Source organism: Nanorana parkeri, unplaced genomic scaffold, assembly GCF_000935625.1.
Source record: "Nanorana parkeri isolate BGI_ZX_2015 unplaced genomic scaffold, ASM93562v1 scaffold1557, whole genome shotgun sequence".
NCBI classification, from domain to species: domain Eukaryota; kingdom Metazoa; phylum Chordata; class Amphibia; order Anura; family Dicroglossidae; genus Nanorana; species Nanorana parkeri.
Genome location: NW_017307825.1, coordinates 287,593 through 300,022, shown reverse-complemented (window position 1 = coordinate 300,022; position 12,430 = coordinate 287,593). Strand labels below are relative to the sequence as shown.

The 12,430-nt window shown below is 42.4% G+C and overlaps 1 protein-coding gene across 1 annotated transcript in view; it reads right to left on the bottom strand.

Annotated features, from left to right (window-relative positions):
• CDYL (chromodomain Y-like) overlaps window positions 1-12,424 on the bottom strand; it is a 64,671-nt gene extending 52,247 nt beyond the window's left edge. The window contains exon 1 of the mRNA XM_018570562.1: window positions 12,267-12,424. Within this exon, the coding sequence (XP_018426064.1) occupies window positions 12,267-12,290 (24 nt within the window). The 5' untranslated portion in view covers window positions 12,291-12,424. The remainder of the gene's footprint in view (window positions 1-12,266) is intronic.
• Between the last annotated feature and the right edge of the window lie 6 nt (window positions 12,425-12,430).

The window sequence follows — 12,430 nt, the reverse complement described above, 5'->3', positions numbered from 1 at the left end:
CCGGTGCAATTCTGCATTCATTGCTGTATAATTTTACACTTTCCTTTTCACTATATTGCACACCACACTATTTTTTTCCACCGCTCCAAGCTTGCTCCTGTGATGGACTACAATCTCAATACAAACTAGTAGTCCATCACTGGAGCCATTTTTTTTTATTATTATTGTGTATCCGATTAACCGAACTTAATAAATCGGCTAACTAATCGATTTTGAAAATAATCGTTAGCTGCAGCTCTAAAATATAGAACTTTCAGTTGGTACATATATAAGGATCAACATGTAATTGCGACCAAGTTCGAAATGCAGTGCGGAGAGGACAAAGGAGTATATGGTACAACTAGTTTAGTAACACCTGTATCAAAACTGAACAAAAACTAAAAACAGGGGGAAAAAAAAGGAACACCTGAAGAAAAAAAAAAAAAGAGAAAACTCTAGTGAATATTAGGGATGCACAGATACTTTGAGTACCAGTGCAGATACTTGGCATTTTCATGAGAACTACCAGAGTTGCAGCAGTTGTAGCTGGGACCTGGCTCTGGCACTCCACCACTGTCTTGAAATCATTAGTCTGTATTGTTTTAGAAAAACTGCCACATGACAATAAACAAACATGTATCAGTACTCGTACTTGTAAGTACTCGGCAAGTACCAGTACTCGCAAAACTGGTATCTGTGCATCCCTTTATTTATATTTATAAAAACAAAATCATACATTAAAACAGAGATGTACAAATCCCAGGAGATCCGTGTGCTCCTTACAAATGACAGCGGCCTCCTAATTTTTGAATTTTTCTCTAGTGTAGTCTTGGAGCTCAAAAGTATCGGTACATGTACTCGTACTTGTACAGAGTACTGTACTTGGTATCTGTGCAACCCTAGTGAATATGTATGGTCACTGTGTGAAATATGAGCTTGTAAGCCATTTACACCATTGTTTATAGAATAGATGGAAGGTGTAATTCTTGTATGCATACATACGTTCGTATGAGCATTGTAGATTGGTCATGTGAATCACGTCTGAGAAGTTAGGTGGAGAGGGGGAAGTGTTGTCTTAAAATTTAACTGCAGTTGCTCTTGATACTGTGCCACCAAGAGATCATGGTACAATCATGATCTGACGTAATTGCAAAGGGACTGAGGAGAATCCAAATGGTAGAGCTTTAAATTAGAACTGTAACTGTCTGACTTCCAACTTCACAGCAAGATGCAGAAACTTCTGTGAGCTGACTCTTAAGGGGACATGGTGATAATCATCTCTTAAATCTAAAGGCACCATGAACCATTTTTTCTGTAGAATTGTTAAATTCATTGATCTACTGGAAATAGTCCAATCAAAACCTCTTGAGGTTCAGGATTAATCTGAATTATCTTGAGGGTTTCTTGAAAAATCCTGCCCCGCTCCGAGAGTGGAAACCGAGTAATAACATTCTATCCTAATAGCTCCCCAAGAAGAGATGGCACTCTTTTCGTGTCCCTTAAGAGAATGTCCCTATGAACTGTGTGGGGGAGGGCTGTTGAATTCCATTCTATAGCAATAAATTGGGAGGTAACTTGTTTGCACTGTGGAAAAAACCTAATCTCCCTCACACAGGAATAAGACGGTTATTTGCAGGTTGATCAAGAGGGTAAAAGAGCACCCCCCCCTATGCTTTCCCTTCTGGCCTTGTCAATATTTATAAAACTTCAGGTCGTTGGATGAATCTTTAGACTCCATTTTGAGATCTCAAAATGAAATGCTTGATAAAAGGTTTTTTTTTTTCTTTTTAACCAGTAACTTTTTTTTCTTGTCAGCTCTACTTTCAAGGGTAGCTTCTAATTGAGTTTTAAAGTGAAGATCCCCAGTAAAAAGCATGCTGCACAGACAAAACTTGGGCCTTGAAGACAAGGCACAGTGGGATGAATTAAATAAGGCAAAGGACCTAGCAGACATGTTGACTGACTCTGCAGCAGTATATGCTATAAAACCTACAGCCTTGAATAAAATAGAAAATAATCTAGCATTTCTTCCCTAGGAGTGCTTGCTTCCAGGTGCACTTTCAACTGAGATAGCCAGAACGTCAAAGTTCTTAGCAACGTATGTTTTTGCCATAGATAGTTTGAGATGGGAAAGAATGGGAATGTTTCTTATTAGACAGCCTCAGGATCCTCTTCAAAATGGAATATTTGCACATCATCAACATCTCTGCAGGGACAATATAACATTTAGAGGGTCTGGGAGCCCTATCCTTCACCAATTTCTCATCCCCATAAGATATGGTTGGGTATTAACAGGATCACTGTGCAAACTCTTTATGTCCACCTCGGGACGGTTGTCTCTAACTGCAGACACAGAGGTTGCAGGAGAGAAAGGCACTAGTTAAGGTAAAGTAGGGCCTAGCAAAAGGGATCTAAAAAGACTACACGTTAGAAAACAATTATTTTCACTGAAGAGGCTAAGTTACTACAAGCAACTGCATACAGATTTTTAACAACAATGTTAATGCAGGACTGTCAAAGTGGCTTAGACCAGGAACTCCTCAATTTAGATCCAAAGACAGCACATTTCCGTTCCATTCTCAGACGTTTTGGCTTAAAAAGCAAAATAGCAAATACATAGTAGGTCACCTAACAGAAACTAACTAAAAGTGCTGCCCTACAACAAAAACTTTAATACAATATTTTTTATGAATGAAACTTAAAAAGGAGAACTATGGGGTCGGGCTTTTCCCCATAGTTCTCCTTAGGGTAACGGGAGGACACAAACTAGCGTCCTCCCGTCACCCTAAGCTCAGTATACTGATCCGCCCAGCTGCGTGAGTGACAGCTGGCTATGCCCATCTAGAGGCAGAGCCAGCTGTACCCGCCCCCTCCCCCGTCCATTCTGCCAGTCAGCGCTGGAGGATCGGAGTGGGGAGGGGGGAATCCAGTCCTGCCCCTGCCACGGCAGAGAGCCGTGACAGGATCGAGAAGTGAGCGAACGCCGGTATGTCTTCGCTCACTTCCCGATCTACTGAGCCGACCTGTGACAGTTTCAATGTCACAGGTCGGCTACAACTATAAACATCCTTTAATGATACATCATGAGATAAAAATGCATCATGGGGCCTTGTGAATTCATGCTATAATCTTGGGACACTAGAACCATATGAAAAGTTCTCAGTTTATAGTTTTTTAGGAAAAGGGAGCATTATTGAATTGGAAGCATTTGTTGGAAATACAACAACATATGCTAATATACACTGATGGTATTACTGACATTCTGATGTACTGTTATCTCTTTTGAGCAGTAGACGGTGCTGTAGTGCAAGTCAAGTCTATATGCATGCTTCTACCTATGATATACAGGAAGTTCTCTATATATGCTGTAAATGCTGTATTCTGATATAATGTCCTGCTAACCAAGAAAAACTTATTTCAGCATTCCTCAAGATCTCAGTACTTCATCTAAACACATAACCAACAACAGGTTATGTGCCCAGACACTGATCAGAATACTGCAAGTCAACATGAGCCGCATCCAAGCTACTGAAAGACGGCAAGTAGTTCAGATATGACATTTGCAATCGCAAAGCTCAACAATAGCAACTACCAGCTATTTAGTCCATCACTGGAGCCATTTTTTAAACTTTATTTTATTGTTTATCCGATTAACCGAACTTAATAATCGGCTAACTAATCGATTTTGAAAATAATCGTTAGCTGCAGCTCTAATCCGATTAACCGATTAATCAAACTTAATAATCGGCCAACTAATCGATTATGAAAATAATCGTTAGCTGCAGCCCTATATGCAAGTTCAAGCAAGGCAAGTACTGAGTACAGACAAACCCAGTAATGGACCCGCAGAGGTATGGGACAAGAAGAACAAGCAAGCAATTATAAGTCTGCTAGTGGAAGATAGCCAGCTCATCCACATAATAAAAGAAAATACAGCTAAATGTAGGTAGGCTGCATTACAGAAGTGGCATAAACGTTCAAACCTAAACATTAAACTATATCTGCTGCACACGCTATACAAGATGAGGCTAGAAAAAGGCCAGGTTATGCGTGAACATATAAATGTCATGCTGGAAATCATAGAACAACTTCGTGTAATGGGAGAGGAAATTAAAGATAATCACATGGTGGCATTACTGCTATGCAGCCTTCCAGAGTCATACAGCGCTCTTATTAACGCTCTAGAAACCAGACCTTAGCAGGAACTAAAACTAGAATGCACCAAAGGAAAATTAAATCGATGAATATGATAGAAGGAAAGAAAATATGCACAATGAAGAAAACGAGAAAGTCTCTAAGGTGCATGAGAGCGCAAAGCAAAACAAACAACTGTTCGATCTGGAAAGCCGAGCAGAGAAAGCGAGAGGCGCCTATAAGAGAAAGAGCTAAAGCAGCCCCAAAGAAAACTGCAGGCACATTATGGAGAGCTACCTTTAAAGTGACTCAGAACAGTATACCAGGCGGATGGTGTATTGACTCGGGTGCAACAAATCACATGACTAGTGATGAGACTTTTTTCACAGAAATTGATTTCAGTGCAAAGGACAAAAACTTCCTAGCAAACGGGAAAAGTATTACTGCAGAAGGTGAAGGTCTAGGATCCTTGAACTGTATCACACAGTCAGGGGACAAACAAGAGTATCCTTGTGAAAAATGTACTGTATGTTCCAGGCCTAAAAGGCAGCTTTCCTATCAGTGAAAACCCTGGCTAATTACGGTCTCACAGTTCAATTCTGAGGTGATGAATGCACAATCCGAAACAATAAGCAAATCTTAATAAAAGGAAAAACTAGATGAACACTAGTACAGACTGCGCAGACGAACAAGTCGAGACAGCCACTCATAATCCACAAACAAATGTATCCATCTATGGCACAGACAACTAGTGCACCAAAACCCAGAATCCATAAAAGACCCTGTAAAGAAAGGCTCACCAGAAGATATAACTGTACTGCCCTGCCAAATGCTCATGACATGCAAATGCTATATGGAAACAAAGGCCACACGTACCCCACTTCCACAGGCAACTCAAAGAAAGAGCACCCACTCTATGGAGCTCATACACAGTGATGTGTGCAGACCAATGAAAACTCCCACATCAGGCAGGAACAGATATCTACTGACTTTCATTGACGATTATTCCAAGTACACAACAACTTATCTGATGAAGCATAAGAATTAAACATCACAAAAAGAGTTTGCAGCCATGTCCTGCAACAAATTCCAACTGAAACCAGGAATTATACGCACCGACAATGGAGGGGAATACATCAGTAAGGAAATGGAATCATATCTTAATAAACAGGGTATAGTACACCAGACCACCACACAATACACTCCTGAACAAAAGGTAGCGGAACGGGAAAAAAAAAAAAAAAATCACACTCTTATAGAAATGGCCAGATGCATGCTGTCAGACGCCAACCTACCTAAGAAGTACTACGGAGAAGCAGGGCATGACTTCAACATACCTACATAAAATGACTGCGTACGCACTCACCAAACCATTGCCAAAGGATCGTCACAGTTTCCTTCGAGAGAAGCTAAATGTGATATAGCAACATATATGTTGCTGATATAATGTCCTGCTAAGCAAGTAAAAAACTTAATTCAGCACCTCATCAAGATCTCAGTGCTTCATCTAAACACATAACCAACAGCAATATCTTCTGAATCCAAAATTCCTGGGACAGATAATCACCATCAGTGAGTTACTGAAATTAAACGTTAAAGGTCAGTTTACGTCTGTTAGGTGCATTGTATTGTATATGCAAAGCACATTCAACATGCATCACCACTAAACTGTAGAAAATGCATCACAGATGCGGTGAACAGGACTTCTTCACCCAAAACGTGTGAAAATGAATGGAGCCTTGTAGGTGTTTCCACAAATGGAACTTTTGGAAAAAACTGTAAACCTCAAAAAGTATAAATCGAATAGAACATACAAGTGTGCAAATATGAAGAACAACAAACTAAAAACTCCAAGATGTGAGTGATCAACTTGTGTGTTAACGTACAACTAATGACCAAACTATGTTCAGTTGCAGTCCATTTAAATGGCTGAAGGTAAAATTCAGATACAAAAGCCCGTCACAGAAAGGAAGTTCTTCAATAATATGTTTTGACCTGCATGTACTCTTATTAAATGTCAACGAAGCCACCTCAAACACTAAGGCTGGGTTCACACCTGGGCGTATTTTTTCAGCTCGTTTTTCAGTTCAGTGAAACGCGCGTTTCACTGGCGGTATGCTTTTTTATTTTTTTCCCTATTTTCTTTCCACTTTCAAACTTCCCGCCGGCTCCGCCCCCCTGCACGGGATGGAATTTGGAAGTTGTCTACCACCAGAGGAAACAGCGGGGATCGCGGACAAAATAAGTCCTGCACTGTATTCCCAAGTGTGGCTCGGGGTTACCGCTTTGTTAACCCCGAGCCACACTCAGGAATACCAATGGAAACGTGCTGAGAAATGCCCCAAAGAAGCTGCTGTACTTGTTTGCGCCCAGGTGGGAACCATGCCCATAGGGAAGTATGGGATTTCACTGTTTTGAGCGTTTTACAGCGCTGTAAAACGCCCAGGTGTGAACCCGGCCTAACAGATCCATACCCAACATATTTTTCCAAATAAATCTGTATTTTTTTTTTGTGTTAAACGATTTTGGCATCTTTCATATGCTACGTATTAGCTAGATGTAAATCTTGGATGTCAAATCAAAGAGAAGATAGAGACCACTGAAGGATTTCTGAAAACATTCTGGAGCCTTTTTACTGATGAGCAAAACAGTGAAATATGATGCAATGCAGCACTAAATTACAGAAATAAAAACTGTAATTAGATTTAGAAGACATTTTGAAGTACATGACTACTAGTTGCTCTTAATGCCAATTGACAACAAATACAATTAAGCATGGGTATTTACCTCCAAATGTACTTCATTATTTAAATTATTATAAAATAAAGTATAGTACAGTTAGGAGATGTAAACAATGCATTAAAAGGAGAACTATGAGGTGAGTGCTTTTCCCTCACCTCATAGTTCTAGCCGACCTGTGACAATGAGACTGTCACAGGTCGGCTCAGTAGATCGGGAGGTGAGTGAACACGTACCGGCGTTCGCTCACCTCTCGATCCTGTCACGGCTCTCTGCCGTGACAGGGGAGGGGCTGGATTCCCCCCTCCCCGCTCCACCAGCGCTGGCTGGCGGAACGGACGGGGGAGTGGGCGGGTACAGCTGGCTCTGCCCCTAGATAAGCAGAGCCAGCTGTCAGTCACGCTGCTGGGCGGATCCAGACATAATTGTCGGGATCCGCTTCAGCTGCGGTGTCTCAGTATACCGCGAGCAGCAGCTCGCGGTATACTGCGGCGTCTTAGTATACCGCGAGCTACAGCTTGCGGTATACTGAGCCTAGGGTGACGGGAGGACGCTAGTTTGTGTCCTCCCGTTCACCTAAGGAGAACTATGGGGAAAAGCCTTAAACCCATAGTTCTTTAAATGAAGATCACCTCATATATTTGACTTCTGATGCGATAGTGGCCAATGGTAACACCCAGAAAAAATGTCCATTGGTAGAAAATATGACCATTCCTATACAACCCTCTTGGTGAAGGTTTGGAAGCCGCATCCAACTGGGAGAGTTATCAGTTTACCCTATCATTTGTATATTAAGAATTCTATTGAATATAGTTGGAGACTGTGGGATATGTCCATATTGTGAAATCCTATTCTACAATCTCACGAAGGTCAAAAAAAGAAATTATAATATTTAGCAGACCAAGTCAAGGAAAAAAAAAATAATAGCATGCATGAACCCTTATAAAAAGGTCCACTTTCCAAAACAGCTTGGTCAGAAGCTTCCACCAGAAGCAGACAAAAGACGAAAACATTTCTCAAGAAAACAGGCAGTGATACAACATTACACACTTTTCCTAAGTCATACTCCGTGAAGAAGTGTTGAAACGGTGTATAAAGAACTCCCCAAAACTGGGATATTATAACAACACACATAAACCCTGATTTACTAAAGCAATGGAGCACTTTCACTTTGCAAGGGATTTTAACAGTTAGCTTAGTGGATGTGGTGAAAATTCACTTTGAAAATAATATCCATCACGTGCAAAGGAAAATTATAATAATAAATTAAAAATAAGAAAAAAAATTGATTTTTGCTCTAACATTATTGGATGATGGAAGTCAGCACAGGCATCCCAGTCATTAAGCTGAAGATTCCCTTTGTAAAGTGAACACGCTCTCCTTTAGTTAATCAGGGTCATCTTTTTTACAGTGCCTAAAAACCTCATTGACCCAAGCACACATAGCACTCATCTGTGCAGTACAATATGCAAGATATTCTATTGAACAGGCTTAATGGACACGATGTACAGGTTTGAGTGTAACCATTCTACACATCTACAGAGCTAATTGATTGGTGTTCCCACACCATCAGATTACCAATAACACATACAGCTATACACTGATGAAAAACAGAAATCCTCAGGTGGTAAATTTGTAGCTGCACAAATGTCAAGGTTTAATGTTAGTTTTGACTGAATAGTTTGTTAACTTCTAAAAGTGTTCAAATTTGTTTCCAACACATTACCAGAATTACCAAAAAAACTGACCAATGGATTATTTGTTGCCTTTATACCACATTCAGAATCTGAAGCACAACCAAGCAGACAGATCACTTTAAACACCAAAACAATCAATGTTTTCAACCGCTGAATTACTGATTCTTGCCTATTCACAACAGGTTGCTATCCAATTAAAAGTATAATTATTACAGATACTAAAACATAAAGATCTTTTGGTGCCAGATCAATAGCAAATTAAAAAACAAAATCTATGGTTGATATGGCATGTGTTTAATGTAGCTATATTAGCAACAATTTAACGTGACATTCAACTCAGGAGTTAAATCTTAGAAATCCATTCAAGTATCTTAGCTAGTAACAAAAATGTATCTTATTTGTGTATCACTCGGCTGTAGATCCTCAAATAATCTCTGAATTTGTGCTGACACTGTCCTTCCTTCTGGGGGTGGCTACTTTTGTTCCCCATGGTCCCTGTGTGTGTTCTAAAGTAGCCACCGCTCCAAGCTCACTCCTGTGATGGGCTACAATCCCATGTTTAGTTTACTAATTTGTATTGAAATTATAGTCCATCACAGGAGTGAGCTTGGAGCGGTGGCAACTTTACAACACACACAGGGACCATAGGGAACAAAAGTAGCCACCCTCCAGAAGGAAGGACAGTGTCAGCACTAATTCAGAGATGATTTGAGGATCTACAGCCGAGTGATACACAAATAAGATACATTTTTGCTACCGTTAAAAAGGTACCTGAATGCATTTTTAAGGTTTAACTTCTGAGTTTAATGTCACTTTCATGTAAAGGCTAAACTGCATGTACAATTTTTGTCTCAGGCTCCTGAGTATTGACCATTTAATGGTGATCACTTTATTTGCAGCACTCTTTTTTTAATGTATTGTAGATTATATTGATGGCAACAAAAAGCTAGACCCTATACTGTAAGAATTTCAGCCAATTCACAGGAATTGGCCAAATTTCTAACAGTTGGGGGCCCGTTAGCACGACAAAAGTTAATTGACCATTGCTCAAAGTAAGAAGCCGGGCCGGAAACCGTCAGCTGAACGTTGACAACAGCCAATCAGCTGCAGTCACTGTTTGGGTATTCTGACAGTGGCAGGTTCCATAATACAATAGCCCAGTGGGGAAAGATTCCTCCAGCCATGCTATTTAGCAAGTCTGGAGGAATCAGTTAGATTTATTTCATTCACCCCATGAATAAACCAACGGGTGACACATATGAGAGGTTTGTAGCTGGTTGGGGGTTTGCAGTACTGCTATTTGCTGTTACATACACTGTTACACTGGATTTGCTGTTAATTTCAATAAAGTCAGAAGTATTGGAATTCTCTGGATAGTACGGTCTGTTCGTATACTACTAACACAGCAAGGCAACCCATTCCCTGCTTCTCCCTCTTTCCTTCTCCAGCCTAACAGATGGACAGCTGATGCAGACTGTGCTCTTGCACAGGAAGTTCAGGGAAGCTGAGCTGAATAGGAGCCAGATGTTTGAAAACATGACTGCAAGTGCTTAGACAAAAATAAAAAACAAAATAAAATACACTTTGCTGGGCAATGTACATATGTTTTACCAGCATTCAATAGTGAAAAAAAGTTTGAGAGTTTAAAGGAGAACTATGAGGTGAGTGCTTTTCACTCACCTCATAGTTCTAGCCAACCTGTGACAATGAGACTGTCACAGGTCGGCTCAGTAGATCGGGAGGTGAGCGAACACATACCAGGTTCGCTCACCTCTCGATCCTGTCACGGCTCTCTGCCATGACAGGGGAGGGGCTGGATTCCCCTCTCCCCGCTCTGATCTGCCAGCGCTGACTGGCGAACGGACGGGGGAGGGGGCGGGTACAGCTGGCTCTGCCTCTAGATAGGCAGAGCCAGCTGTCATTCACGCAGCTGGGCGGATCCCGTCATCTACGGCGGGATCCGCTCCGGGTGCGGCGTCTCAGTATACCGCGAGCTGCAGCTCGCGGTATACTGAGCTTAGGGTGACGGGAGGATGCTAGTTTGTGTCCTCCCGTTACCCTAAGGAGAACTATGGGGAAAAACACTGACCCATAGTTCTCCTTTAATATTACGTTAAGCCAGAATGTACCAATATGGAATCCATTTTTATTTTTTTAAGAACCAGTTGTCCATTGACTACTAAAGAGAACCTCAAAAGCCAGTTGTAACTCTTGAAGCCCATCTCTGGTGAAGAAAAATCAATCCAAGTAAAAGACCTTTACACATCCCCCTAGACATAAACAAGCAGTTAACCCTTGCAGTGTGGTGGCAGCCCCAGTGCAAGGGTTACCTACTCGTTTATGTCTAGGGTGATTTGTAAAGCTGGTCATACACCTATAGATTGCAGATTTTCTATGGTCAGGTGGAAAAAGTGCAACAGATTCCTCCAGCTACGCTAAACTGTATGGGTGGAGTAATCTCCCACTGGGCCAAGCTTCAGTATCTTGCTAGTCAGCCCCATTGGCTCTCAAAATACCTGAACATCTGATGGGATCCACGCATTTTTCAGGTATTTTGAGAGCCAGTGGGGCCAACTAGCAAGACACTGAAGGTTGTCCCAGAGGGAGATTCCTCCATCCACACAGCTTAGCATAAATGGAGGAATCTGTTGCACTTTTTCCATCTGATCATAGAAAATCTGCAGATAATCTATAAGCTTAAAAGGTCTTTTAATTACCCGATTCCTGCTCCCCTGGTGGTCGTCGCTCACCGCCCCCCTCCGGCTCATCCTTTGGCATTCTCATAAATAATACAGGGCCCTGCATTAGATGCGATGACATCAGTGGGCCTCTGCCTGAGCAGATGAGGTAAGAAGCTATGGCGATCGAGTAAGTAAAAGTCCTTTACACCGGTCCCCTAGGCAAATGAAGTGAACTCTTGCAAAGTGGGGGCGGCCAGGTTTGTTTTTTTCACCTGGAACATTGGCTATAAGGCTAGCGAGGTTAGTTCTGCCTTGTTGTAAGTACTTTTATTTTGGATTACACTATGGTGGACAGAGCATGGAAGGATGAAAATGAGAAGTATCCCAGAAAGAAAACAAAAAGTGAGTAATAGTAGGTAAGGACTTTGCCAATACTTGACATCCCCCTCTACCCAATCACACGTGTCTGCCCTCCCTCCACATGCTACGTGCCTTGCTGCCTCAGCACATTCACAAAGATGACTTTTCCCCACAATGTGAGCTCCTCCAGCACCCATATGTCGGCACAGGAGTTAGCGGAAAGTCCTCCCCCCATCCGCAGCACTTCTCGCAGCACTTTCCTCACAAGCCTACCAGTGTGCCCAGCAAAGTCACTGTCACGGCTGCTGTGTGCTCTCCCTCATCGCGGCTGCAGAGGAGGAAGGCCGGCCCAACACTTGGCTCTGCTCATGATTTCTGTCCAGCAAACTGCTTGCTGATGAGTGTTGAGCAGCATACGGGCTATTACAGAGTGTATACGAGGAAGAGGAGGAGGAAGATGAAGGTGCAGCAGCAGCCGGTGGGAGGAAGGAGGGACAGGAGTACAACTCTGCACACATACACATATACAACTACCGGGAGAGGCACACCGACACACGGGGGAGGGGGGAATGCTGAGGAGGAAAGGGGAAGAAGAGCTGCCTGGAAGGGTCACTTGTTTCCCCACCCTCCTCCCAAGCGCCCCTGGCGGGGTGTCCGCCCGACCGGGCTACAGTACCTCATAGAGTTCTTCGGAAGCCATGCCGGAGGGGGCCGGGGGTCTGGGAGCCGCTGCCGGGCTGAGCAGAGTACTTTTCTTTCAGTTGTGTGTGCCTGGCCTCCTCTGAAATGCCAGTGTGCTGCTGGTGTGTGTGTGTGCGCACAGGAGCTGCGCAGCCGCCT